General features: G+C 50.3%; 9 protein-coding genes across 9 annotated transcripts; 5 read left to right on the forward strand and 4 right to left on the reverse strand.

Moving 5' to 3' along the window:
* Nucleotides 1–2288: 2288 nt before the first annotated feature.
* VTN77DRAFT_5536 (uncharacterized protein) lies at nucleotides 2289–2777 on the forward strand (the record flags this gene model as incomplete). Its single annotated transcript, XM_069421716.1, has 1 exon — nucleotides 2289–2777. The coding sequence occupies one exon, from the start codon at nucleotides 2289–2291 to the stop codon at nucleotides 2775–2777; it is 489 nt and encodes a 162-aa protein (XP_069281691.1).
* A 13-nt stretch (nucleotides 2778–2790) lies between these two features.
* VTN77DRAFT_5537 (uncharacterized protein) lies at nucleotides 2791–3666 on the forward strand (the record flags this gene model as incomplete). Its single annotated transcript, XM_069421717.1, has 3 exons — nucleotides 2791–3042; nucleotides 3180–3314; nucleotides 3388–3666. The coding sequence occupies 3 exons, from the start codon at nucleotides 2791–2793 to the stop codon at nucleotides 3664–3666; spliced, it is 666 nt and encodes a 221-aa protein (XP_069281692.1).
* A 4198-nt stretch (nucleotides 3667–7864) lies between these two features.
* Nucleotides 7865–8376, forward strand: VTN77DRAFT_5538 (uncharacterized protein; the record flags this gene model as incomplete). Its single annotated transcript, XM_069421718.1, has 2 exons — nucleotides 7865–7903; nucleotides 8002–8376. The coding sequence occupies 2 exons, from the start codon at nucleotides 7865–7867 to the stop codon at nucleotides 8374–8376; spliced, it is 414 nt and encodes a 137-aa protein (XP_069281693.1).
* A 653-nt stretch (nucleotides 8377–9029) lies between these two features.
* VTN77DRAFT_5539 (uncharacterized protein) lies at nucleotides 9030–12191 on the reverse strand (the record flags this gene model as incomplete). The annotated part of the gene is made up of 5 exons (XM_069421719.1): nucleotides 9030–10195; nucleotides 10248–10566; nucleotides 10615–11232; nucleotides 11287–11515; nucleotides 11569–12191. 5 exons carry the CDS (start codon nucleotides 12189–12191, stop codon nucleotides 9030–9032), a joined length of 2955 nt encoding a protein of 984 aa, XP_069281694.1.
* A 999-nt stretch (nucleotides 12192–13190) lies between these two features.
* Nucleotides 13191–15241, reverse strand: VTN77DRAFT_5540 (uncharacterized protein; the record flags this gene model as incomplete). The annotated part of the gene is made up of 4 exons (XM_069421721.1): nucleotides 13191–14783; nucleotides 14843–14935; nucleotides 14996–15133; nucleotides 15200–15241. 4 exons carry the CDS (start codon nucleotides 15239–15241, stop codon nucleotides 13191–13193), a joined length of 1866 nt encoding a protein of 621 aa, XP_069281695.1.
* A 555-nt stretch (nucleotides 15242–15796) lies between these two features.
* VTN77DRAFT_5541 (uncharacterized protein) lies at nucleotides 15797–16630 on the forward strand (the record flags this gene model as incomplete). The annotated part of the gene is made up of 3 exons (XM_069421722.1): nucleotides 15797–15829; nucleotides 15901–16409; nucleotides 16480–16630. 3 exons carry the CDS (start codon nucleotides 15797–15799, stop codon nucleotides 16628–16630), a joined length of 693 nt encoding a protein of 230 aa, XP_069281696.1.
* A 464-nt stretch (nucleotides 16631–17094) lies between these two features.
* On the reverse strand, nucleotides 17095–19540 carry VTN77DRAFT_5542 (uncharacterized protein; the record flags this gene model as incomplete). Its single annotated transcript, XM_069421723.1, has 7 exons — nucleotides 17095–17742; nucleotides 17794–17947; nucleotides 18008–18074; nucleotides 18132–18267; nucleotides 18340–18392; nucleotides 18443–18544; nucleotides 18598–19540. The coding sequence occupies 7 exons, from the start codon at nucleotides 19538–19540 to the stop codon at nucleotides 17095–17097; spliced, it is 2103 nt and encodes a 700-aa protein (XP_069281697.1).
* Nucleotides 19541–21787: 2247 nt separating this feature from the next.
* VTN77DRAFT_5543 (uncharacterized protein) lies at nucleotides 21788–22246 on the reverse strand (the record flags this gene model as incomplete). Its single annotated transcript, XM_069421724.1, has 1 exon — nucleotides 21788–22246. The coding sequence occupies one exon, from the start codon at nucleotides 22244–22246 to the stop codon at nucleotides 21788–21790; it is 459 nt and encodes a 152-aa protein (XP_069281698.1).
* A 347-nt stretch (nucleotides 22247–22593) lies between these two features.
* VTN77DRAFT_5544 (uncharacterized protein) lies at nucleotides 22594–27325 on the forward strand (the record flags this gene model as incomplete). The annotated part of the gene is made up of 4 exons (XM_069421725.1): nucleotides 22594–23052; nucleotides 23134–26091; nucleotides 26148–26377; nucleotides 26434–27325. The coding sequence occupies 4 exons, from the start codon at nucleotides 22594–22596 to the stop codon at nucleotides 27323–27325; spliced, it is 4539 nt and encodes a 1512-aa protein (XP_069281699.1).
* Between the last annotated feature and the right edge of the window lie 123 nt (nucleotides 27326–27448).

The following is a 27448-nucleotide window of genomic DNA, read 5'->3' on the forward strand; positions in this document are numbered from 1 at the left end:
ATACCGTAACACCGTCAGGAGACACGACTACCAATCCAGGTTGCAAAGGTGAAGTCGTTGACTCGTCTTGTTGAGGAGGAGTGATGATTGCTGCCTGGCGCGGAAGGTGGGGGATAAGCGCGCATCTGTACATACAGAGTAGCTTTTTCCCCATAGAGACAACGCCAAGGATTCCCGGACTCAATTCGGATTCCAATCAGATTGTCACAACGATGCCTTAGAGCACCCAGGTCAGTATCGAGGTACGGAGTATTACTTGATACAGGGACATTTCTACACTCTACAGTATAATCCGTACAGCATAACTGTATTGAAGACACGCGTCCTCACTATGAGTACGGGACAGTGTCTATGTCATACTGCAGCTGTTCCGAGTAGAGGAGGGAGAGGGACGAGTAGCATTTCTTTTCCAGTGTAATCCTTTAATTGAGGCTGATAGCTCTATGGTTCCTTATGAATTCTTGTTCACACCCTTAGAAGCTCCGGTATACGGAGTATGTTGACAGATTTCCCTCCCCGACAGCACGCGGGTAATGCGACAAGGGAGCCAATAGTAATGGGGCCCAGGTCGGCTGGTTTTCAACGAGCGTCTCGTCGACAGGCGGTAAATTTAAGCTCTGGGTATCTTCCCGATCAGTTAAAGGGGGTGATCGTGCAAGTGGATCGTCTTATCTTCTTTGGAATGTAGGGTTCGTGATTGCTACGATCGAGGCTTGAGGATGGAGTCGACAAGACAGTCGCTTGGCGGATGATGCCCGTGCTTCCTCCTCACAGTTAATAATTATTCCTCATTATTATGTGGGAAGTGACGAGAGAGAGAAACTTGTGATAGTAGCTACAGGGCACAAGGCTAAGTTATAGGCTATCACTCTCCATGAGCTTAGATAAACTGCCTCCTGTCTCATTGTCCATCTGCAGTACGGCTGGAACTTGGGAGGACCCGAAACACGGGTTGTGTTTTGTCTGCGCCATTATTCTCAGAGAATGATATCGAACATATGGTGTGGTACCTTTCGCTGCTTACAACTTATCTTCAGTAACTACGGAGTACAGAGTATCATACTCCGTACTACTTGCTACGCTAAGAATACGGACGTTGACTTTGTTGATGTTTTATTTGTAGGACCGGAACCCAACAGCCTTCATCGTCTTGGCGGTCTCCACAGTCCGCGATGAGTAACAGTACACACGCAAGGAGCATTCGGGAATCGGGATCGTTGCCGGCGCAGAACAAAGGGAACTCGGTACGCGTCCCCAGCAGAGACGGGGATAAAAAGAATTAAAAAGAGCTATTCCTACGGAGTATTCTGTACTCCGTACAAGACGTTCTGCTCCGTACACGCTCTGTTTCGTATTATGGCATTGGCAGGAGGACTCGCGATAAGTTAGTGCTCAGGGCAGGATTAGAGTCATTAGACTAAAGTTAGCGCTGGTCGACCACCGGGGCATGGCCTAGGTGCGTCCGAAGTTGTCAGATCTTTGAGACACCAGACCAAACCTGCCCAGGTTGCTCAACAAGCCTCAACTTGATGTTTAGTGAAGTTTGTGGCCTTGAATAAGCCTTAGGTAGGCTACGGTCCCGCAATATTGATGCTCCAGCGCCGGGGAAAGGGGTGGATCTGGCCTTTGTCCTTCGCCCAGTGCCCATGCGGGATGGAGTATTATACAGGAACCTTACCTTCTTAGTACTGCACTGGTTCCAACCAGCGCTGCCCTCCCTTGTATTTCAGCGAGTCAACAGACGTCGCGGCGTCCAGATGTGCATCGCGGTGGTTTGGCGGATGGTCTGTGAGTCTGGATCATCGACAGTACTCCGTATTCCGTACCTATCACTATTTTCCTGTCTTTGACACTGCTGAATGTTCCTTGTTGCTCCCTGCAGGTTTCCGAGTTGCCCGACGGAGTCAGATTGATATTAGCGAATTTGTCCGTGTTTCGAGGGATTGCTATTGATCGCGATGGTCGATCGTGGGGAAGTCCGTTTGTATGGAATACAGGGTTTGGTACCTTAGGTACCAGGTACCTGGTACTTTTATTCATTACTAGGGACGGTTCCCATCAGTGGTAGAAGGCAGCAGATCCTCCTTGTTCTCGCTAGACAGACAGACAAGAGGGTTCTCTCATACCCGTTCAGAAAGGACTGGAGGTGACACTGTGGTCTGATACCATAACCAGTGATGAGAGTAGCTGTCCAATAATGACAAACAACTGCCGGTCCCACCGGTAATGTGACCGAACCAATACTGAGTGGGTCTGTTTGTGACCGACCGCCTGCCGTGTGCAGCGTAATGCAGCCATTTTGGGTCTCGACCCGCGTCTTGTTCGTCCTTTCTCGCCTCGAGTCGTACCGGAACCACGCTAACCCAAGAGAGCCGGCCAATCAGCGCTCGGTTCTCCACCCCAGAGGGCTGACCAGATGCGCGCTCATTGGGCAGCCCGACTCCACGCAGGCGTTCCCCGTTCACTCGGCCAGCCTCGCGGCTTCCGCTTGCCCTTCCCCAGCCGTGGCGTTGTCCTCGCTCGCTCTTGTCTCGCCGCCCGCCTCCGTGGCCTCTGGCGACCACCTGGCACCTGCCCGTTTTTTCTCCCCCCCAAAGATCCTCTTTTCCTCCTTCGCGACCTTACCCAAAAAACCTGCGACTCTCCAAACGCGTTACTCGATTCGGCCTTCCTACCATCCCCCCAAGCATCATTCCTCTTTGGGCACAACATCTTCAATCTCCAAAAAGCTCTCCATTCACCTTTCTTTCTCTGTTGTCTTATTCTTGATTTACTGACGGTCGCTTCATCATGGCTGACATGTCCGCCGTCGCCCCCGAGGAGAATCCCTCGCCCACCCAGGAGGAGCTGCAGCAGGCCGGCAACGGCGCCGCCGCCGACAACCGCGGCACCAAACGCCCTCGCATGAGCGCGGGCGACGACGACGATGACGATGATGAAAAGCCTGGGCGCGAGCGCAGGAAGATCGAGATCAAGTTTATCCAGGATAAATCGCGTCGCCACATTACCTTCTCGAAGCGGAAGGCCGGTATCATGAAGAAGGTATCGTCGCGTCGTCTCTTCTTTCACTCCCTGCGACGCGAATTGTCCCCAGTCCGCACCACCTTTGAATTTCCTTTTTCCATTCGTGCATACATTGATGAAGAGCTAATCACTGACTCTATTTTCAATGATGCCAGGCATACGAACTGTCCGTGTTGACCGGCACCCAGGTGCTGTTGTTGGTCGTGTCGGAAACCGGCCTAGTCTACACGTTCACCACCCCCAAGCTGCAGCCGCTGGTTACCAAACCTGAGGGAAAGAATCTCATCCAGGTATGTCGCGTCTTCAAGAAAGGAAAGAAATTGCATTTTCTACCTGGAACGGACCTGACCTGACCTGGGACAGGCATGCCTCAATGCCCCGGAGCCCACGACCAACGAGAACGGGGTTGATACGACGGATGTGCCCGCAGAGTCCCCCGAGGACGTAAACCACAACAATGTGAACCCTCCGCAGGCGAACATCCCCCGCCCAGGGGGCATGCACCCCGGCTATATGACCAACGAGCAGCAACAACAGATGGCCTACTACCAGAATCTGCAACAGCAGCAGCAGGCCGGTGGACAGTACCCAGGAATGCCTGTCGGAGGCAGGATGCCACCACAGCATCAACCGACCGCATAAAGAACTTTCTATATAGTCTACCCTTGTTGGTAGATGGTTGCGTGATGCCTGAGATGTCGAGATGGCTCTGACCTCGGTTTCTTTTTCTTTATGTGACTACCACGTTATCCTCTACTCTCGCCTTCTCTCATCTCCATGCTCCTCCTCTTCTTGTGATTGATACCCAACGACCCCGTCCTGATCGATCTACCGAGTCTTGTGCTGTACACTCCCTGGTCACTGGAGCTCCGATCCAGACCTTTGCAAGGAAAGATGGGCCTGCCTTACTCTGGTCTTTGAATCGCTCGATTCGGTTCCTGGACCCAGGCCTGTCATTTCTTGATCTGGAGCTCGTGTTGTTTCTTTGAACACTTTGCCGTTGCCGTTGCCGTTAACTGGAGGACACAAGAAAAAGAGAACATGAAAAAGAGAAAATCAAAAGAGCAACACTCACCTGGACAGAAGAGGAAAGTCAGGGGGGAAAAAAAAAGATCGAGAATACGAAGAAAAAAAAGGAAAAAAATACAAAAAAAAATAATATGTCTTAAGAGAGAGACAGCTGGAGGAGTGAGCACTCTGTGATCTCGACTTTTTCTGTTTCATCAACTCCTAGACACGGCGGAGGTGTGGGTGTTCCTGGTGCATGTGGTTTTTACCAGTTATGTCTGTGTGCGGAATGGTTGCGATTTTATCTTCGTCTCTGTGGACTCATAGGTCTTGTTTCTGTCCGATTAATCCCTGCAGGCTTGATTTCTCTTCCTTTGCCCTGCTTGTCTTCTTATTTTGTTGCTTTCCTTTTCTTTTACCTTTTTATTACTGTGCTTTACCGGTCATCTTATGTTCCATCATCCTTTGTATCTCTTCATTCCTCATCTCGTGTTCTATATGGTTAATTGATGGAGGCTTCTGCTCCAGGTGGCTCACTTCGCTCGGCGTTTTCGGTTTCGATCGAAAATGTTGATCGCAAGTGATGTCACCGGTGCAGGAAAATCCAACGGAGAAAGCAGCAAAAATATGATGAGTTACATGGATGACTACAGCCGGAGATGGATGGAGGGATCGGATGCCATGGATATGGGAAATTTCAACAGGGTAGTATGGTAGGGAAGAATGGACTCTGCTCTTACAAGTCAGTCGGGAATTAGTTTCGTGTATATGTCAGTAACAGCCTACCAGGAAAAGGTTAGGTTGAAATTTTTTTTGTCTTTGTCAATCCCCACGAGCCTGAATAAGCTTAAACAAGGCCTTGTAAATTTGTAATCCGTATATACTCCCTATGGTATAGTCCCGACTTTTGGTTAATATATCATGCTTCCGGAACTGGGGCTTGAATAATAGCATAGACGGGACCGGTGTCGTATGTAGTTTAGTCGTGTTTGGATCGTTAACGACCAATCTCCAGCTTTGATTTGGATATTAAATACTATCTACCTAGGTAATAGGTAGGCTCCTATCAGAGGGCCTAATTACCTCAGTCAGTTGGTGTTTTATATACTTTGCTACAGTAAACTAAATAACTAACCTACCTCTAGCTATAGACTGTAAGACAGGGGAATCGATTCTGGAGAAAATAAATAAATAAATAAATCAATAAAAAATCAATAATACTTATACCAGATGATTACTACATGGAAGAATAAAAATACTGCTTATATGGCCTAAAATTCTAATCGGCAATAGTTGTTTTTTTTTTTGATTATTTTAACAAGGGGAGATATGGGAGCCTCTCTATAGCCTGGGTATAAGTACTGTACAGCGCGCTTCTTATCCCACCAACTATACCAACTATATAGCGCCCTTAGCATAAGAAATTTCCCAGCCCTTTCTCTTTCCCCCCTTTAGAAAAGGAATTAATTATCCCTTAAGAGTAGTACTGCCGATACTCCTACCCTTTTTTTTTATTGCTCCTCCTTCTCGTGTTTTGACCGAGGGATATTACCTTCTAGATTTTGGCATAACAATAAGGGTTATAAATAAAGGATAGATCCATTCCACCCTTATTTTATTTCCTCTTGTCCCACCCCCTGACCATCCTCCTATGTATGCGTAGGCTTCACCATCATGAGCTTAACCGTTGTGATCATTCCCTTCATAAGGTCACGAACTTTATGCGAAACAAGAAGATACCTTCGTACACCTCCCTCCCATAACTACCTAATCTCGTCCCTGTGAGGGTTGTGAGAATGTAGCCTAAATTCTACCTGGTAATACTAGGCAAAAGGCTAAAAAAGGCAAAATATACACAGAGATTTTTTTTTTTCAAGATTAATAGACAATCTATACCTTTTTCCCCCTTGTGTGTGCTTCTACAACGGCCCCGAAAAATTCCTCGTCTCTCCCTCCAAGCCTACCAGGGGCGAGCCCTTCGGCAACGTCGCGTGCGGCGGTAGGATATACCCCCCCTCACACGAGGACTCACCGTCGCAGGTGAGATTGCACAGGCCGTAGACATTGCAGTAGCAGTCGCCTGCGCGAGGGCAGTGGATGCTTCTTGGCCGAAGATGACTGCGCAGTCGAAATTCTTAGCCTTTTCATACTTTCCCCCTTCTTTTTTTTTTTACCCTGTACACTGATGTAGAATAGGTAGTTGGGTAGGTGCAGACTCACTATGCCACGAGTTTCAAAAACCCGCCCACTCAACGCGTCGTTCAGCGACGTGTTCAACAGCCACTCTCGAAACCGGATATACTCCTCCCGCGGCCGCTGGCGGATCCTGTCCCTCGTGACGGCGAACTGCGCGCAGCAGCTCACACCAACTGCCTCTGGGACTTTGAGATCTGGCAGCAGCTCTTCGAAGGCGTGTTTGTAGACCTTTTTGGCGGTGGTGGGCGTTTTGTCGTCGTTCTCATTCTCAGCACCGTCATCGTCCTGCACTGCCTCGTCTGTGTACGGCCGGATCTCAGTCGGACAGCCTAGGGCCCAGACACAGCGCAAGTTCACGTAGCCCTGTCGCTGCAGGTACGGGATTTGGAAGTTGCGCAGGAGCGGGAGCCCGTCGTAATCCGGGTCGTCGTTGTGCCATTGGAAGCGCTGTGCGTGGGGGAAGAGAATGTTGGACGGGAGGTTATCGTAGTTGTCGATTATGTACCTGGATATCTCAGCTTTGAAACGGCTGAGAAGTATTTCATTGTTTATGCATGTCGGGAAGATATTCAAACAGCCACGAGCTCGATCGCGTCGGGAGCAGCAGCAGCAGCCACCTCGAGCGGAGACGGTTGCGCAGTCGAGATCGAGACATCTTGTCCAGACGGGCTTTTCTTGCCTTGTTCTGGCTCAAAGATGAGATCCTCACGATGAGTATAGTAGAAGAGAATGAGTAACAAGATACATGCACCTGTGAAGAGGCAGACGGTACCGTCTCTGCTGCTAGGACGACGGCGGGGGACCATGCTGGAGGAGCATATGTAGGCTGGAGAGAAAAAGATGTCGAGACATGAGGGCAAGTTTCAACAAAGGATTCCTGACTCAACTGTATATTCTCTTTCGAGTCAGCCAGCCCAGCCTGCTGCTATTGTTCTTCCGGCGCTTACGAAGCCGGTTGCGTTCAGCTGTCAATGCAAGGCCGGCGCTTAACAACCACGCCTCCCGCCAATCAGCATCCTCACATGAAGCTTGTTCGTTGGTACTGTGCAACATGGGCGCTTCGATGCGGGCTTGGGCAAGCAGTGAATTACCTAAGTCGTCAGGGGGCTCTCGAAAATAGAATGATATTTCCTATTTTATCCCTGTGCAGGTTCTGACTCTATATGTAGTCAATTTCTTGACTCATGACTGTACCAACTTCCGATATATATCTACATGTATGCCTCTTTAATGGCATACATGAACATAGACACATTGTTCGTGTCTAATTATTGATTTTAAAATGTCTCACTCTCTGTACAGCTTTTTGATATCTACATTCCCTTTCTTATGGTCTCGAGAATTACTACAGCAGGCGACGTCCACAGCAACTTCTATCTCTGTATCATACGGCGAGACGCCTACCCCAGAACTATTTAATATCGCAGCTGGATTCGGTCTCAAAAGCGATATTTTTGTCTTTTCCAAGAGAGACGCTTGCTCGAATGTCCTTGGGGCGAACGCCAGCGATGCGACTTGCGTTCTCAGTCAGACTTTATGCTGTAAAGTCCCAAGTTAGGGACAGCAGTGATGAGATTGATGCTGATTATTATCTGATTGCATGATCAGGTGTTAGAAACGATCAATTCTACTCCTCATGTCAGCAGTAGCTAGGCAAAGGCTGGCTGTGTCTAAAGTAAGAATAGAAAAAAAAGCAGACTATCTTCCACGAACACTGCGCCGAACCTGCTCGCTCCCCATAGGAATACCACGGACAATTGCTACGTGGATCAGGCTTCAGCATGTGATGAAGACGATGCCGTGCTATGTACCGACCTCGCCAAAGGCACGACCAAGGCCTGCTGTCCCAAGTTGACGAGCTGTGCGATAGGCTACGCGGCCAGCAGCACTTTCGTGCGATGCAACATCCAGTACGGCGATCTCATCAAGACTGCAGCATCATCGTCTTCTTTCTCGTCATCATCAACAACAGGCGTATCCTCAGCGTCCCGTGATACCACAATTTCTTCAACACTATCAAGTCTGCTCGTCTCAACTACTTCTATCGCTATAGCATTGACGAAAACTCCCGCTCTTATGAGCAGTCGTCAAGTGGGCTATCAAGAGGCGCAACGGTGGGTATCGCAGTCACAGGTTCAATCGCTGTAACCCTGCTTGCGCTCGGCCTGGGCTTTTTCTTCCTGCGACGGCGTACCACTATCCTCCAAAACCGAAAGTCGGCCATGAGAAGGAACGTTAACGTGCAAGAAGACCTCTTTGGCCAGGGTAAAAAGATGTATTATTCTGATAGATCTTCCTCCGGTTTCAGGATTGTTGGAGACAGAGGCCCCTATCCTTCTCCGATCGAGATAGGGGGATCTTCACGACGATCCATCTATGAGTTGGATGCTGCGAGGACATAACGATGAAGAAAAGCCTCACTGAGAACCTAGTCAGGGACCACTCAGCGGCTGGGTAGTTGTATGGTTATGGTTATGGTTGTGACTATGAATTGTGATATATGGTAATAAATAGACAGAAAGCATGTATAGTTACTCGGCAAGAACCACCCCCAGCTCTCGAACTCGCCGTCTCTCAACTTCATCAGGGTCATCTTTCTGATCGAGAACCTCCTCCATCCGGGTCTTCCAGTATCCTTTGAAAAATGCAACCAAAGGCTGTCCGAGCTCTTCATACTACTCCTCAAACTCAGCCACCAGTTCTTCGAGCTGCTCAAGCAGCTCGCGCTCTTCATCTCGAATTTCTTCGACTTCTTCCCTGTCCATGTCTTTTAGGAAACCGCTGCGATAATGCATTTCGTATCAGCCACAAAGGAAACAGCAACATGTATGCCTGAGCTTCATCCCAGAGAAAGTCATAAAGCGGATACTTTCCTGAACAATTTCAGGATCCTGAGCAAGCTTCGGCAGGAGATGGCCCAGAAGGAAAGTAATCACTTCCACCCAGTTTGCTAGACGGCCGAGTGCCCAGTTTTCAATCATTGTAAACATGGAGCGTAAAAGCTTTGTCCATGTCCGGCATCCCCGGAGTGAGCAAGAACACAGACATTCGTCCGTGTGCCTATCGACCAAAATCCCTGCCAGAAAGTCACGGAAGCCTTCATCATATAGTACGCTGTCAAAACAGGACCTTAAATTGAAATGCGTTGTGAGCACGTCACTGGCAAAGATGATATGCCTTCCCGTGATCATACAGAGCTGATGTAGTGCAGAAGCGCTAGAATAAGGAACCCTTCGATAGCTGTCGGCGCCTCTGCTGATTAACCACTGCGCATATTCCAAATCATCGGATAGTCCCTTGTACGCAAGTCTCCCAACACACATCAGCGGTGTCTCGCCCTCATCATTGGCATCGTCGATGTTATGGAACCCTGCCAAATATAGTTGATCCGCCAGCTTCCAGGTCATGCCGCCTAGGTGATAGAGAGAGCTGTCTTTTGCGGTGACTTTAAATGCTGATGCAACTGGAATGTTGTGATCTATCAATGCGGCATACAGGGCTGGTGCCTCCTGGTCGGGAAGGCCTTTTTGCAGCCCCAGTTGTGCAAGTACCTGCTCAGGTAAACTCTGCTCCGCTATTGACTGAAGCTGGCGCCTTCTCGAGGCGAGAGCTTCGATGAAGGTCATTGTGATATCATGCTCAGCCCCAAGATTGTTAAAATGAAAGAAGGTAACAGAGTGATAGCCATCGATACTGCATCCAGCTGCCAGTAACAGCTGAACTGACGGTAAGCATTCTGCAACGATTGCCATGTCAAGTGGTGGATATCCCAAGTCATCTTTCTGGTCAATATCTGCCCCTGCCTCTAGCAAAATTTCTATGCCTCGAGGCCAATCTGCAGATAGTCCAAGTACCGTGAACTGGCCAATAAGGGAATTAATTGCGTCACCATCTCGAGAAACAGCGTCCCTGAGATCTTCCTCTGACTGAGTGTAAAGAGCTCCTGCGATATCAGACAAGACAAAGTCTAAGATGATCAGTATATTATTAGACTCCCTGGGATATATTGTGATTGTTACCTTCATCACTTCGCTCCATAATCGCCTTAATCAGCTGCTTGGAACGGAGGAAATCAACACCAGAGATATTGTGCCTTTTGGATGACAAGTATCCGCCATTCGTAACCATACTCAGACCGAAAGAAACGAATTCATCCGCAGGTAAATGAGCCCGTGAGGACAAGAATATCCAGGTATCAAGGGCAGTAAAACCCAAGTTATTTTCTGCATTGGGTGCAACGCCAACAGTTATCAACAAATTGCACAATGAAGCAATGACTTCCAGAAAATGCGATGACAGGAGCTCTGCTCTATACAAGGGAATTAACTCGCAGGCAACCTAAAAAATATTAGAACCTGTGTATTTAAAATAAAACTTGATCCTTACATGTAAAAGTGTTTCTCCATATGGATTTAGATCACTCGGAGCTGCTTTTCCATCACTAAACAACTCCAGCAAACGTTGAGGAGCGGACTTCAAAGAATCCAAAATATCTTGCTGATGTCTGTCGTGATCACACAACATGGAGTGAATCTTTTTGATGCAAGAAAATGCAGGCGAATCGAAAGGAACAATAGATCGAAAATTCAGCCGAGGGCTAATCGAGCAGCCGCCGGCTCCTCTCGTAAGGGACAAGACGACTTGTAGCGAGAAACCTAGATAACTATTGATCAAGGTGAATCCAGCCTCCAAATGTTCTGCTCTTTGCAAGAATGCATATAGAGGACATGATCGGTCATGAGCACTTGCCCGCAGCCCGTAAAACGGCTTTTGGCGAACTGAGGCGTGGGAATGTTGGTGGACCAAACTACGTCGGGAACAAGTACATTCAAGGGCACGGCTGGCTTCTCGTCTATATAATCTTGAAATGGCTTGAGTTCCTCGCTTTGTGGAACGGATTTCGCATTGCATCTCGTTCTGTAGCTGCTGCTGCTGATTGCAGAGTGACTGATGAAGCATTGGGTCGCGGATAACGTTCTGTTGTATGCTTTTCATGGTCAAGATCTGGAGTCTGTCAGAACAACAAAAATAAGCGAATCCTCGTGACAAATATCTCACCATTTCGTTAATCTTCTGCTCATGTTCATCCATCTTCAGGGCAAGTTCTGAAGTATTGCTTTGGATTTCAGGCAACGCCTTCTGCACCAGAGTCATGCTCGAGCCAATACCGGATATCTCCCGTCGCGCTTCACTCGTCTCTGTGGACACAGTTTTTGACAAGGAGATGATGATTCGTGTTTGATTCTGTTGGTATTTTAAAAAAAGCACTGAATCAGAATCAGTATCTCTACCGAACAAATTAGAACGTATATATAGTACTTTGAGAGCTATCAAACTTACACCTGTAATGCAGTATTGAGATTTGTCTGGAGACTGTCCAGATCATCTTTCAGGCTTCGCAGACCATCACGTCGAAATGGATATAGAGCCTTCTTTCCTTGCACATGGAGTACCCTTTGTAGATTGTTCCTGCTGCTGCTGGAGTGAGTGTTCTCCGTGCATACCTCCAGCTTCTCCTTGAGCTCATGTATCTTTCCTTCACACGCGAGAACCTTATCCAGTACATCCGCGAGGACCGCGTCATTTTGCGGGTTTTCTCCTTCGATGAAATCTCGTAGCGCCTCGAGCGTGTGCCGCAGTCCGTCAGCTTTCTCTTTGACACTGCGAGTTTCTCTGACATGGTCTTTCCACGAGCTGCAATAAGTGACGATTCCTGGCAGACTGTCAGCCCAAGCGAAATGATACCAGCAGCGCTGCTCGCTAAGGAAAGCGGGTCCGTCATCGTTGTCTGGAACGACTACGTGGGGTAGTGTGCTGATTGAGGTCAAGAGGAGGGAATGTCCTGAAACTTGCAGATAATGATGCTCATCTTGGTCCGAAAGGCAGTTTGAAGTATTTGAAAATTCTTTCTTCGCTGGCAGAGTCTGCAGCCTTGCATCTGGGATGTTGGTGCACCCCTCCATTTTAGGGGCGCGGCTGAGAGAGCAGCCTTGTTTGAGCCTTACCAGGGTCATTGGATGATGGATGATTGCCAGCTGTCAGCCTGATCTCCAAATAGGTAGGTACCGCAAAGAGGAAAGTTGGACCGGCAGGTATCCCATCGTACCTTCCAAGTTATCACCTGAGTCGCCTAGCCTATTACCAAGTCAATGTCGCTAGATGGAGCGATCAGAGAGAGGCGAAAGAAAAGAAAACATGGCTGCTATAGTACTCAGCGTGGTCCGATTTACGCCATTGGGGCTGATAAGGATTTGCGTGTATGAGAATGATGAGTGAGCTTCTTCGTACGCCTACGGTAATACTTAGCCTTGTGAAATAAAGATGAAGATTATTATTATTATTATTATTATTATTATTATTCCATTCTATAGAGCATTTTTGCACTCATAGACTATGCACGCTCTCAACAGTCCAACGTATATTGTGCCATCTCTGTATAAGAGGACTGGTGAGTCATGATTCTATATATTGACCCATAGCCTTAACCATCCAATGCAGCCCTACAGCGTCAACCCCTAAGGAAAAATCTCCAAAACCTTAGAGAACCCATCATCCTAGGTGTAGAGAACAGGAAGGGAGGTAAGTCCATTGGAAGTATGCCATACACTAACCCCTGTCTCCCCCTACGCACATAATATTAGACTACCCCCAGTCCTCCACTCTGGTTGTGCCAGATACGGTATTCGAACCCGCGAGCACTTGTTATAATCCTGAGTGGGGATGAAGGTGAAGATGCTCGTCACGAGCAATGATTTTTATTATTTTATTACTAGCAACGCGGAGAAGAAACCGTCCAGGGCTCCAGGGCGCATGTATGTATGTAGATATAGAAGGCCCGAGCTCTCGAATTTAAGAACGGGTATTTATTTCCGGATCTAGAAAATATGAATTTAACGACAGAATAATTGGCACTGTGACCAACAGAGCTTAAGTGATCGTGGGCTTTAATATACATCATAGTCTCATACATTGCCACTGAGGTGATGGTGATGGCCACCTCTTTCCCTGTCATGAGCACCGGGCTCAGTCGTCGTGGTGGCTTCATGAGAGATTGTTTCGAGGGATGGTGTTTCTGTTTCATCATACCCAGGGGATCTGGGTTTTGTCCACCGCTGCAAAAAGTTTAAAGCTCTTCTCCAAGCAGCTGATAAAAGCCCTGAGTTTCTAGGGTTGTCACTGCTCGTAGGCACTCGAGATCTGGGAACATGACCGATTGCTGTACAGCAGTCGCCTTCACCACCTTGCGTGCCGTAATTCCGCGAACCACCCACAGAGACAGGGGCTGAGGTTCGCCTCGATATGCCACCTCGCTGGAGGTATCGGATCCGTCGAACATCCCAGCCCCGAAAGGGTGGCACCGAGGATCTGGCAGATGGATCTCGAACCTTCCCAGACGAAGCAACATCGTTGCCAGCGAGTAACCACCGTCCACGGCCACCAGAGACAAAGGAGAGAGTTCTTCTCTTCCGTCCACTACGGGCAAGTCCGAAAGATGAGCGGTGTAGAGGAGGAGCAGAGGGAGATTCTGGGTCACCGACGGCCACCTCATTCTCCGAGTCATCCAATTCCGCCCAAATCTGAGCCGATTCATTATTAAGTTGTTGTGTGCTGAAGGTTTGAGTGCGGTATCGATAGGTAGATGTCAATTGGAGGCTCGGTACCCGCTGATGAGAGGATCCGCATCCAGGTTGGGCTGTGGCCAAGAGCGGCTGACGCTCTCCAGCTTGCATTTCCTCGTCTCGTGAGGCAGGCTCGGGGTGTTCTTCCACAATCCCCATGCCTGGTCCCAGAGCAGTTTGTGTGGAACCAGCTATCGCAACTCCCGTGTGGCTGTCGATATCTTCCAGTCTCCACGAGAGGCAGAGGACGCCACCGAGAAGAACGACAGTGCCTAGTGCAATGAGTCCGGCATGGAGGCCGGCAAGTTGGGACGCCTGTCGGAAATAAATTAAACCATCCAGGATGGCGATGATGTTGTATATGCAAAACACAAAAGGATAAAGAACGCTTGTGCTACAGAGTTTCAAGCCTCGATGCATGTAGTACAGCTGCGTCAGGGCGAGGGCGATCATGCCTATGAGGATGACCCAGGATTGCCATCGATTGAATTGGTTAACATGGTCGATGACTGTCCGGACGAGCAGCTCAACCGCTGACTTGGCCAGCAGCAGCGAATGAGCAGACAGCACCCCACTGACGAAACCGAACAACATGCCGCGAATGAGCTTCGCACGAGGCGTGGGCAGTAGCGGCCCATGCAGTTTGACGATCCGAGTGAATCTTGAGAGACTGGGAGAGGAAAAGATCTTAAGGAGCCGTGACCCGGCAAGGGTGAGGAGCACGACCACCACCGTACTGATCATCCACAGCACAAAAGGCCGGCGATGGAGAAGCTCAAGAAGTTGATCCAGGGTGTGCGCCGGCTCCCCAATGGCGCCAAACGTGGCGATCAAAACCGCGCCAATGCATACCAGGACGGTGCCTATCAGGGAATACCTCGTAAAAGGCTCGCCCAGAATCAAGGTCGCAAAGACGGTGTTGAAGACCAGACCCGACTACGCATTGTTTAGCACCACAACATTGCGGTATCTGGATTTTGAAAAGATAGCCATACCGCTTGGAGAGTCGAGAGGACCGGCAGCGGTAGCGTAGTGATCTGGATCGTACTCCCAATAATGTTCGAGACCACGAACATAAGCATACCCAGCTACGCGGAACAGCTGTTAGCAGACCTCGCCACGTCGTCTCACATGTAGAGAGCCCGTACCTGCCATCTTCTCCGCTTGTAGGGTGGTCTGCGCAGATCATAAGGGTCCTTCTCGTCCTCGAGGAGATGCGACTTGCGTTGCAGGGTCAGCCCGATCGCTTGTAGACTGGTCGAGATCAACCCGACGATCACTCCGACCTAATCATTGCAGACTCAGCACTCATCTTCTGATAAAGCATGGGAGGTCGTTTGGATGAGACGCACTGCAATACTCCCCTCGGGCGACAGGTCACCGAGCTGGCCCATCTGCGGAGGATTGGTGCATCGAAGATGCGGCAGCAGCGCATAAACTTAGCGGAGAGGGGTGTGCTTTCGCCAGATGCTGGACATGGTCGCGCAGTGCAGAATATCCACGAAGATAAAGACAGACCTCAGCCGGGAGGGAAAACGGGACGGAGGGATCGTTCTGTTCTTAACGGCAAGGAGGGGACGCTGGTGACGGAGGCCAGCGACGTGGACGTCTGACTTCATCGCGTCCGACCACGCCTGGCACTTGGCCGTTCCTGTCGCTCGTTCCGACGTCAGGCAGGCGGACCCGCTAAGCTTGCTTGAACCACCAGACTATCCAGTCCTGCCCGGCATTACGGCTGTCCCTACGTATCCAAAGGTAGGACGAGCCCGCCTTTAGTCTACTGTGCTGGTGATACTCGCCCAGACAGACTGTTAATCACATCTCCAACCAGCACCGCTCCGGGAAGCTTGTTGGGGAGCTGCCACTCCCCAGATCTGTCCCTCCACCTCGCCTCCCCCCCTCGATCGCAGTCATTCCCCCCACACAAGACATACAGAGATCCCGCCAAGATGTCGCAGCGCCATGCTCTCTCCGATGACCAGGTATGCACCGTCCCGGGCTTTTGTGCGGTGTTTTGTGCCAGGCTGACTGGGGTCCCTGTGCTTGTGTCCAGGTCGCGGGCGAGCTCCGCAAGATGACGGCGTTCATCAAGCAGGAGGCCCGCGAGAAAGCCCGCGAGATCCAGATCAAAGCGGACGAGGAGTTCGCCATTGAGAAGTCCAAGCTGGTCCGCCAAGAGACGGCCGCCATTGACGCCCTGTACGAGAAGAAGTTCAAGCAGGCTGCCATGTCCCAGCAGATCACCCGGTCCACTCTCGCCAACCGCACCCGTCTCCGCGTGCTCTCCGCCCGGCAAGAGCTGCTGGACGAGCTGTTCCAGCGCGCCCGTGAGCAACTCAGCAGCGCCTCCGCAGATGCGACGAAGTACCAGGGGACCCTGAAGGGCTTGGTCCTGGAAGGGCTGTACGCTCTGAACGAGGACAAGGTGTTGGTACAAGCGCGGGAGAAGGACTACGACGTGCTCAAGCAAGCTATTGAAGATGCTCAGAAGGAATTCAAAGACAACGTCGGCCGGGAGGTCACGATAGACATTGATGAGAAGAATCCGCTGCCAGAGGGATCGTGAGTTTACCTGGCCCTTGGTCTCTACCTACGGGTGGATCGAGAATCCGCTAACCATTTGAATATCTAGAGCGGGCGGTGTGATCATCGTTGGCGGTAACGGAAAAATCGACATCAACAACACCTTCGAAGAGCGGTTGCGGCTGTTGGAGATTGACGCCTTACCTGCCGTCAGAGAGACTCTCTTCGGCAAGAATGAGAACAGGAAGTTCTACGACTAAGGTGACGACCGGACAATTCTCTGTGCTGGCTGGGTTCTTTTTTTGGTTTTTGTTTCTTCCGATATCTTTGTTTGCCCCGTGTCTCTCTGATGTATGAGCTGCATATCTCGATGGTGGTTTATGATTTTTCATTTCGTTTCAAGCTTACATAGGTACGCGGGTGTCGTGCTTTTTCTACCTGCTGGTCATAGAGAACGGTGTATTGTAGGTGCTCCCTTTTCCTTTGCAGTGTCAGGATTAAGGGCCTGCCGGTCCAAGTGACCGTGGTCCGATCCTTTTTTCGAATCACAGGCATAGGGAAAACATACATCATCTATAAAATGTATATGGTCGTTTCCGTCATTTTTCTTCTCATCATTAGATATTTACTGTCTTCAATGTATGAGGATTGCCTGGGTTTTTCCATATCAGGGAAATGAAATGGAACGTGGCTGACCCGTCGTCACTCACCAGACGCCATTCAGTCAAGTGTTGTCGAGAGAGCCTGTGTCTTCAGTTCTGTCCTTTCTGGTCGCTAGAAACTTATCCATGAAAGAGCCACTCCGGCCGATGGCGCTCCAGTTCTCAGGACCAGCATCTCCAAAGAATGACTTCTTTGGCGGGGGCTTGGATCGGACAGAGTATATGATCCGATAGTGCAAGGCTTCGAGGCTCTGCTTCGTCTCCGTCCGGCGCAGATGCGATGCTCCAGAGTCCTCGATGGCCGTGAAGATCCGTTTGATGCGTTCTGCAAGGGCGTCTACGTCAGCATTGAAGGAATTCTCGGCTTCCTTGTCTGTAAATGTCGGCGTGAACCGCCCCAGATCGATGACAATGTTCAGAAGTGACGTGATGGCGCCAAGTTCCGCATAGTCATAACCGCCCCCTCTCTTATCTTTCTGGAGTTTGACGTCGAAGCGCTTATCGCGGAGATGATGGGTGATCCGCCTGAGATTCAGAACCGCATCAGGGGGTTCGGTCAGTGGAGAAGCGTCTCCAATGAAGAAAGCGACCGCCAGGCGGCACCTGAAGAGGGCAACCCAAGACGAAGCGGGCAATATACGTTTCAGCAGCTGACTCTGCAGTGCTACGTCTTGAATGGTGTTGAAGGCGGAGGTACAGATTCGGTTGATCTACAGAGAGTAAGCATAGATTGTTTGAGATCAATAGGAGGGCAGAATCACCATGTTGTCCCGAATATCCTGTGGAATATTTCGCAAAAGTTCAACTATGGTACCCTCCAAAACCGAACAAATCGTGCTTTTTCTCATTAACGAGGTGTCAAGGGCCAATCGAAACAGGATCTGCAACGCATGCTCCCGGGTATCATTGCAAAACCTATGACACTGCATGTCAGTCTGCCTTATGTCTAAGAGGGAACACTTCGGAGAATCCTACAGTTCGGCTGCGCCTTGCAGCACATCCAGGACTGAAAGAAGATACTTCGGATCGCGTGAAGGGTTTTCTGGAGAAGGCAGTGAGATGGTCTGAAGCGAGACATATAGGCAGAACGATGACTTACGATGATGCCGATGGGTGCAATCAGGGATTATCCTCTCGGATAGGTTCAATGCTGCAGGTTTAGCCCCTAATGACCTAAACACCTCATCGATGTCCTCTGGGCGCACAAGTGAAGCTATTCGTCGGGGTGAAGCACGCTTTCCACAGACTGCATCAGAATGGATGAAAACGGACACGCTTGCTAGGGAACCGGAAAAGGAAAAACGAACCTTGAGGGCTCTGCAATAAGCGTATCTTAGATCATCTCGAGGCTCTGACGGGACTACGTGAAACAGTCAGTATCGGCAAATTCATGCACCAATTAACACGAACCAGAGTAGAGGATCCAGATTATCAATTCATCTGGGAGCAAGTCTCTTGAAAGAGCGAACTCCACAATACCAGAATGGAACGCTCGTTCACGGGAGGCAGGCTCTAAAAGTTCCTTTAGTACAGATTCAAAAGAAGCAAGAATCGTCTCGCCCAACCTCGTAAAAATGCTTCCCTTGAAGAAGGGAGTATAGAATCCCGGGGAAACTCTGGTGGTGATGGAGTGGTGGCCTGATCACTGAAGAATGACCATGACTTGTCTTGGTCAAACGCCTCCGTCCTTCGAACCGCGTTGAGCAGACGCTGAAGATCCGTCTCGTCTCTCTCTTCAGCCAAAGCCGATGTCAAGACATCCTCGCGAATATCTGCACTTTTGCCCCTTTCTCTGGAACTGGTCCCATTTGGAGCTTCTTTGCCCTCCTTCCGGCTACTCTCGAGGGCGGCTTTGGCCTTCGCCACACCAGCCTCGGCCTCCTCATCATCGACCGCATGCGTGACGAGATCTTCTAGTGTAAACTTGTATTTTGGCGTAGGAACCTGAGGCATGAATACCCTGTCTATTGTGTTCCTTGCCGTCGTTTGTCGGGGCCGTAACGTCCTCTCGGAGTCGATAGTTTTGGCCTCCGAGTCTTTCTTCTGGTCTGCTGGGGTGGCAGGTTTCGTGAACATCTTCAAGAGCTCCTCTGGGGATTCTAACGACTCGATTGAGTCTGTATCTTCTCCGTCAGAACCGGTGACAATCTCCTGACCGTTCTTGATGATGCGTTGAGACGAATTGAAGCTGCCTCCAAATGACGAACTGCGATGCATGCCCGCATTGTTCCCGAAGCTCTGCTGTGCAGGATCATTGTGGGCAGATTCATTGACTGCGCTGAGCAGTGACTCTCTAAGCTGCAATGCAGGCGAGTCAATTGACTGCGACGAAGCGCGGTGCGAGGGAAGGGACGAGGGAGGATCGCTGAGGGGTGAGGATGGCTGGTCAGCCGCCGGGGTAGGGTCTGGATCAGAAGAAGATTTGGAATCGTTCTGAACAGGCTCGTCCTGTCTCAGGGGAAACGGTGGACGCCTGAAGTAATCCATAATGGTGCGCGGCTGGGACATGTCGGCCACTTCGAATAGCAAGGTGCAGAAGCAGCATCCATCATCATGATTGCCTGTTCCAGATAACGACACGCCTGATAGCGAATTACGCGCGCTGTGTCGCGCGGTCACATGTTATAGTTGTTATTTAATGTGGATTAGTCAGCCACCTGCACTAACTAACTAGCAGTGTTTCAATGCAGAAAAACGATACGTGGATAGATTCGGATCTTGAATGTTATCTATGTCCAAGCTCGATCGACTCGCCTGATCTACATCTCCTTATCCTTTTTCTCTGTCACGGAGACCTGAACAGTTTCCATATTGAGTCATGGTTTGACAACTGCAGCATACAATCACAGGGGAACTATTACTCCATACGCAAGCGCAACTTTGGAATAGTCTGTACGGAGTTTTGATCGGTGAATAATGCCAATGACAATTGTTGCTTCTTGATGTGCCGAACTCCCGCGATGTCATTCGGGGGCGGCCCCCACGGCTCAAATTGTGGTTCAGGCTGAAATAGGAGGCCTTGGCTGAAAATAAAGTTGACAATCCTGCCCGCTGTACGGAGGAGTACGCACTGTACATGACTGGTGGACATTGTCTTAAAATAGACGTGTCTGGTATCTGAAGAGGATGATTTAACGTAAACTTGCGAACTTTTGCACATATTGGACGGTTACTAATTAATGACTTGATGTTCTGAGATCTTGGGATTTGTGACACAAGACCGTTTCTTGCGTTCGAAGCTCACTCACTCCTTGACAGAAACCAGGGGGTTCAATTAGGTGAGACCTGTCTTCATGACTGTGGCCTGAGGATCCTCGCTTCCAGAACAAAGGATCGACATGATCCCCAATCAGGGGTCCTCTTCGTATCTCTCGATCATCAAGTAACATAATAATGAGCCAAAATCAGAGAAAAATGTTAGTTACACCCTCACATAATGGGAGATGGCGTGAGCCTCCATTATTTAAAATGATATGGAAGCAATCTTTTTTAATTGTGGCCGTGCGGTGTGCTGGTGCTATACTGTAACAGTGGTGCATGTTTGATGATCTACTCCGTACTACTGTTTGCCCCATCTAGTTGCAACTTGTAATTTACTCCCGTCCTATGGGGCCATCAGGCGTGTAGAACGGTAGAACCACTCAAGAGCTTCGAAGATCGTCATGTTTAGCAGCTGATCATAGTTAGTCAAGGACGCGTTGACCTCCTTTCTTGCGTTATTATTATCGCATACAGCTGCCGCAAGGTAAGCGAAGGCTGAGATCAAAAAATAGAAATATTTTCCTGTGTATTTGTGGTTTTGCTGCACACTGTGGCTGAGCCGCATTGATGGACTGATTTACGTCGGAGGTACTCCGTACTCCGTACACGATGACATAGCAGACACAGCTGTCACCATGGAACGTCACTGAGTTTTTCAGAGGATGACGTTCGCGCACCCACGTTTGGGTGTAGCACGGGAGCAGGGAGCACCACTAGACTGACTCCATTACCCACTGGACCCTCTGCTGAGAACCTGCATTGGCGTCCTCCGTAGCACAGGAGATTTTGGGAATCATCTATATAAGTCCCTGCGCCATCCCTCACACACGTGCATACTGCATAGTTATAACTAATTAGGTAGTATGAAGAACTCTGAATTAGCCTCAAGATTATCTCGATATTTGTTGTAAATTATGTAATAGTCCAAGACAGGGCAGAGACTATTATCCACAGTACGGAGTAGTTAACAGATACATTGATGGCTGGCATCAACGGGAGTTGGTGAGCTTAAAAAAAATGAAGAAAAAAAATTAAAAAAAAGAAAAAGAGAGAGAAGAAAGAAAGAAAGAAAGAAAGGACAGAGAGAGTACGAAGGAGTGGTTATTATTTAATTAATAATTCGACACCAGAATGCTGTTGCTGTTCATGACTCTGGTACAGTACCTTAGTCATAATCGATACCAGATTTCGTCGTTGCCACAGCGGACCATAAAAAATTTTCTCCCTTCCATGGCGTCCCTCGTCAGGAACCAGAGATGAAGACCCGTCTGACGAGATTCTGGTTCTGCGTTATTCTTCTTTGTCTTGGTGGCAGCAATGCAATCCGGAGCGAGGCTGGCCTAATAAGATTCCGGGTCGGAGTTTAGTTAGGTATCTTGCATTTGAAATAGAAATAAATTACAATGGAGCCATGCAAGACATTACCTGGTTTACCTAAGCCCCTCCGACTCCCCGACTAGCCAGGGGAAACATGACAGCCAAATAAATTTTCCATTAATCTGGTGGCATGTGACTGGCGTATCGACGGTGACGACCGGATCCTTCAAGGGCCAAGGTGCTCGATCGCCTGTGCTCTGCCTTGTCTGCGTGAATCGATGGCCGTTGATTAGATGGAATCAGATAATCCTGTTGGCTGTGCTTGCTGGTCCTCCGGGCCGTAAAGCCGACTTCGTAAGAATCACAACCAGATGTCCCAATAGTCCCGCAAAGAGGCGCTGCAGCCCGCGCTCCCGCCAGCTCCCGGCCTGCCAAGGAAGCCCTCGAAGGGAGTGGACGGACTCCCTCTCCCCTCAAACCCCCAACTAACAGACTACGACTAAGCATCCCATCGAGCTGGCCTTGTCCTCTCTCTCCTTCCCCCCTAGAACAGACAAACTTTCCCTGGCTTCCTGCACCTGGAGCCCTTTTTACCCTTTTGACTTGTTCCTGACCGTTGTTTGCGGCAATTGTCATCTCTGGTCCACGCCGTTATTCCCGCACTTCGAACCCGTCCGTCGTCACCATTTCTCCCGTTCGCGCTGTCCGATTCGGCTCCCTCCTTACCTGCGATTTCTGTAGCGCTCCCTCGTACCCAGCGTCGACATAATTTTTCCGCTGACGGTGATCGATTCGTGTTATCCTGGCTCAAAGCATTATTTTCTCACCCTGGCTATACCCCCCTGATCGATTTCGGTGCCAGAGCCTTGCGGACGTGCTGCGCTGTTAAGGTCCGCCACGGCGGTTCGGATGCCCGGTCTCTAGATATATAACAAACCTCGTCGAACCTCATATATGCCCCCCAGGGCGACTGCAGGCCTCAAATGGCTGTGATCCAGTTTGCCGGGGACGGCGATGAGAACGGCAATCCGGTTCAGGAGACTCCCAGTCACATCTCGAAGCCGACCAAGCGACAGCGATGGGCCACCCAGCGCCTGGGGACCACTGGGGGCGTACGGAAACGCGTGTCCATTATGGATCGCTTCCACAAGGGCGTAGGATTGAGGGAGGAGAAGCGAAAGTCTGGGGCCAGTTCGGTGCCGACCGTCAATGAACCCTCTCCCGAAGAGAGCGCCGAACCTGCACGGCCATCAAGGAGGATCTACTTCAACATTCCGATCCCAGATAGCGAACGCGATGAAGAAGGCAATCTCAAGGCGAATTATCCCCGGAATAAGATCCGGACTGCCAAGTACACCCCGCTGACCTTCGTCCCAAAAAACTTGTGGCTACAGTTTCACAATATTGCGAATATGTATTTCTTGTTTATCATCATTCTTGGCGTGAGTGACCTGACTCCATTTTCTTCTACAAAGAAAATGTTGGAACGATGACCTCCGTGCTGATACAATGTTTCCCCTCAGTTCTTTCCCATCTTCGGTGCCAATAGCCCTGGTTTGAACGCAGTTCCTCTGATCGTCATTGTTGTAGTGACGGCTGTCAAGGATGCGATTGAAGATTGGCGGCGCACGGTCCTGGATACTGAGCTCAACAATTCCCCCGTTTATCGCCTGGTAGACTGGAACAACGTCAATGCAAGCGAGGATAATGTTTCAATGTGGCGTCGGTTCAAAAAGGCGTGCACCCGCGCCGTCATCTTCGTGTACAGGAAAATGAAGTCGGCCCGTGGCAAGAATGTACCCGATATCTTTGACGATGAGAGGCGAAACTCGCTCGTGACAAACCGTCAGTCAATCTACTCCCACCGCGCTTCCTACTACTCCACCGCTGGCGATCACGGACCGGGTGAGGATGCCATCCAGATGACCCCAGTGCCATCCCCGAACCCCGATTCCCTTCGGCCCCCAGAAGAAGGATGGCCGGACTCTGCGGCTGATGCGGACGGCAACGGGCACCTGCGGCCCGGTAAATCCGTGAGGGACAGCGTCGCACCCGGACCCAAGAAGTCGGGCAGCATCCTAGACCGATCGAAGCAGACCCCAGAGAAGGCCCGGTTCAAGCGCGACTACTGGAAGAGTATTCAGGTTGGTGACTTTGTTCGGCTGTATAACGGAGAGCAAATCCCCGCGGACATTGTCATTCTCTCTACCTCGGACCCGGATGGGGCCTGCTACGTCGAAACCAAGAACTTGGACGGCGAGACGAACCTGAAGGTCCGGCAAGCTTTGCACTGCGGACGTCAAGTGAAGCATGCGCGAGACTGCGAGAAGGCGGAATTTATCATTGAGACCGAGCCTCCCCACCCCAACTTATACGCCTTTAATGGTGCTATTCGGTGGGAGCAGCGAAATGAGAAATACCCGGAGGCCCCCCGCCAGGAGATGGTCGAGCCGATCACAATCAACAACATGCTTCTGCGAGGGTGCAGCCTGCAGAACACGGAATGGGTTCTCGGCGTCGTAGTCTTCACCGGTTCCGAGACGAAGATTATGCTGAATTCGGGAATCACGCCCAGCAAGCGGCCCAGAATGGCTCGAGAGTTGAATTGGAATGTCATCTATAATTTTATTATCTTGTTCATCATGTGCCTGCTCTCCGGGTTCATCAATGGATTTGCGTGGGGTACAGGAAACGGCTCCCTCAACTTCTTCGAGTTCGGATCTTATGGCGGCTCCCCTCCCGTGGAGGGTGTCGTGGCTTTCTGGGTGGCTGTCATCTTGTTCCAGAACTTGGTCCCTATCTCGCTTTACATCTCTCTCGAAATTGTTCGGACCGCCCAGGCCATTTTCATTCACTTCGACAAGTACATGATATATGAGCGATTGCAGATGGCCTGCGTCCCAAAGTCGTGGAACATTTCGGATGATGTGGGACAGATTGAATACATCTTCTCCGACAAAACCGGAACGCTGACGCAGAATGTCATGGAGTTCAAGAAGTGCACGATCAACGGCGTTGCGTACGGCGAAGCGTATACGGAGGCGCAGATAGGAATGAAGAGACGGGAAGGGATCAACGCGGACGAGGAGGCGGCGAAAGCCCGTCAGAAGATCGCTGATGATCGAGTTCGCATGTTGCAAATGCTCCGCGATATCCATGACAACCCGTATCTGAAAGACGAGAATCTAACGTTTGTGGCACCCGACTTCGTCTCCGACTTGGATGGTCGATCGGGCCCTGAGCAGCAACGGGCGGTAGAAAATTTCATGGTGGCCCTCGCCCTGTGCCATACCGTGATTACGGAGCACACCCCGGGAGACCCTCCTCAGATCGAGTTCAAGGCGCAGTCCCCCGACGAGGCAGCCCTGGTTGCCACTGCTCGAGACTGCGGCTTCACAGTCCTCGGACGCAACGGCGATGACTTGATCGTGAATGTCATGGGCCAAGAGCGAACCTACACTGTCCTGAACACCCTGGAGTTTAACTCGACCAGGAAGCGGATGAGCGCCATCATCAGGATGCCGGACGGCACAATCCGACTCTTCTGCAAAGGTGCGGATAGCATCATCTATTCCCGGCTGGCGCGCGGCCAACAGCAGGAGCTTCGCAAGATCACCGCTGGGCACCTTGAAATGTTTGCCCGCGAAGGTCTTCGGACCCTTTGCGTCGCGGAAAGGGTCCTCAGCGAGGAAGAGTATCGCGCCTGGAGTGAAGCACACGACTTGGCGGCCTCGGCTCTCACTGACCGTGAGCAGAAGCTCGAGGAGGTAGCTAGCGCGATTGAGCAAGAACTCATGCTCCTTGGAGGCACTGCCATTGAAGACCGATTGCAAGATGGCGTCCCAGACACTATCTCCTTGCTGGCTGATGCGGGGATCAAATTGTGGGTTTTGACCGGCGACAAGGTCGAGACGGCCATCAACATCGGTTTCTCTTGCAATCTCTTGAACAATGACATGGAACTGATCGTTTTCAATGTGCCCCCCGACAAGCCAGAGCTCGCTGCTGTGGAGTTGGACAAACGTCTTCAGGCGTTCGGTTTGACCGGATCGGACGAAGAGCTGATTGCGGCCCGTCAAGACCATAAGGCACCACCCCCGACCCATGCGGTGGTCATCGATGGGGAGACACTGAAATTCATGCTCGAAGACGAGTTAAAGCAAAAATTCCTCCTCCTCTGCAAGCAGTGCAAAGCCGTGCTTTGCTGTCGAGTCAGCCCCGCCCAGAAAGCAGCCGTGGTCCGGATGGTCAAGAACGGACTCAACGTCATGGCTCTCTCCATCGGAGACGGTGCGAACGATGTTGCCATGATTCAAGAAGCAGACGTCGGTGTCGGCATCGCAGGTGAAGAAGGGAGACAGGCTGTTATGTCTTCTGATTACGCCATTGGTCAGTTCCGGTTCCTGCAGCGGCTGGTCCTTGTTCACGGACGATGGTCGTATCGGCGGCTTGGTGAGACGACGGCAAACTTTTTCTACAAGGTAATTACAGCAGCTTCTCCGTCCCGTTCGACATGGAGACCGGCTAACTCTCGTAGAATCTTGTCTGGACTTTTGCCCTGTTCTGGTATTCCATTTACAACAACTTTGACGGATCCTATCTGTTCGATTACACCTACATCATCCTGGTCAATGTGGCGTTCACGTCGTTGCCCGTTATCTTCATGGGAATTTTTGATCAGGATGTAGACGACAAAGTCTCCCTTGCCGTCCCTCAACTCTACATGCGTGGTATCGAACGGAAGGAATGGTCTCAACTTAAGTTCTGGTGCGTAGCACCTTAGGATTTGATCAATGCTTTCTCCGGTCACTAACGGCGTCTAGGCTTTACATGTTGGATGGGTTCTATCAGTCCTTGATGTGTTTCTTCATGCCCTACATGCTTTATGCACCGGGCAATTTCCAGCACTCAAATGGCTTGGGCATTGACGACCGCGAGCGTATTGGTGTTCTAGTGGCTTCTGCTGCTGTGATTTCCAGCAACACTTACATCCTCCTTAATACCTTCCGTTGGGATTGGTTGACGGTTCTGATTAATGTCATCAGTTCGCTTCTCATCTTCTTTTGGACAGGGGTCTATTCAAGCACTCCTGCCTCGTTACAATTCTATCAAGCCGCCACGGAAGTGTATGGTGCCCTTTCGTTCTGGGCTGTTCTCCTTGTGACGGTGACCCTATGTCTCCTTCCCCGTTTCGTCGTCAAGTCTGCCCAGAAGGTTTTCTTTCCTCGGGACGTGGATATCATCCGCGAGCAAGTCACGATGGGGAAGTTCAAATACCTCGACCAATTCGAGGCCTACGTACCACCCAAGGCTGAAGTGATCGCCAGCGGCACTTCCGCAGGCAGTGATGTGTCAGCCGCCTCCTCGGATCTGGGAAAACCGATTGAACCGAGGGTGAGACGAGATCCCACCATGCCGGAAGAGGAACGGCCATTCTACCCACCGTCTATTGCACCTACTGCCACTACTCACAATCCTCGAAGTCAGAACGGGAGTAATGGCACGAATTACACAGGGAGTCTCGACCTTGGAATCCCCCGTCATCAGTCGTGGGAGCAGCCTCGACCGTCCTTAGACCGAAAACGTTCTTCGATAGGCAGCAATGACTTCCCAACGGGCGGTATGCTGGCGCGGGTCGACTCTATTAATGCAGCTCCACAGAGTCCGCACAGTCCGCTAAGGAGACCTAATGACTCTCCTACAAATCCTGTATAGCCTTTCCTTCGTGTTATTATTATATGCCCTTGATGACTGCAGTCATTCCCCTAGGTTTTGTTTTTTTTTTTGTCTATATGTATTTTGGAGATATATATGGCACGGCGATTTCTTTCTTTCTTT

The sequence above is a fragment of the Rasamsonia byssochlamydoides genome (genome assembly GCF_041956645.1).
Source record: "Rasamsonia byssochlamydoides strain NRRL 3658 unplaced genomic scaffold VTN77scaffold_4, whole genome shotgun sequence".
NCBI lineage: Eukaryota > Fungi > Ascomycota > Eurotiomycetes > Eurotiales > Trichocomaceae > Rasamsonia > Rasamsonia byssochlamydoides.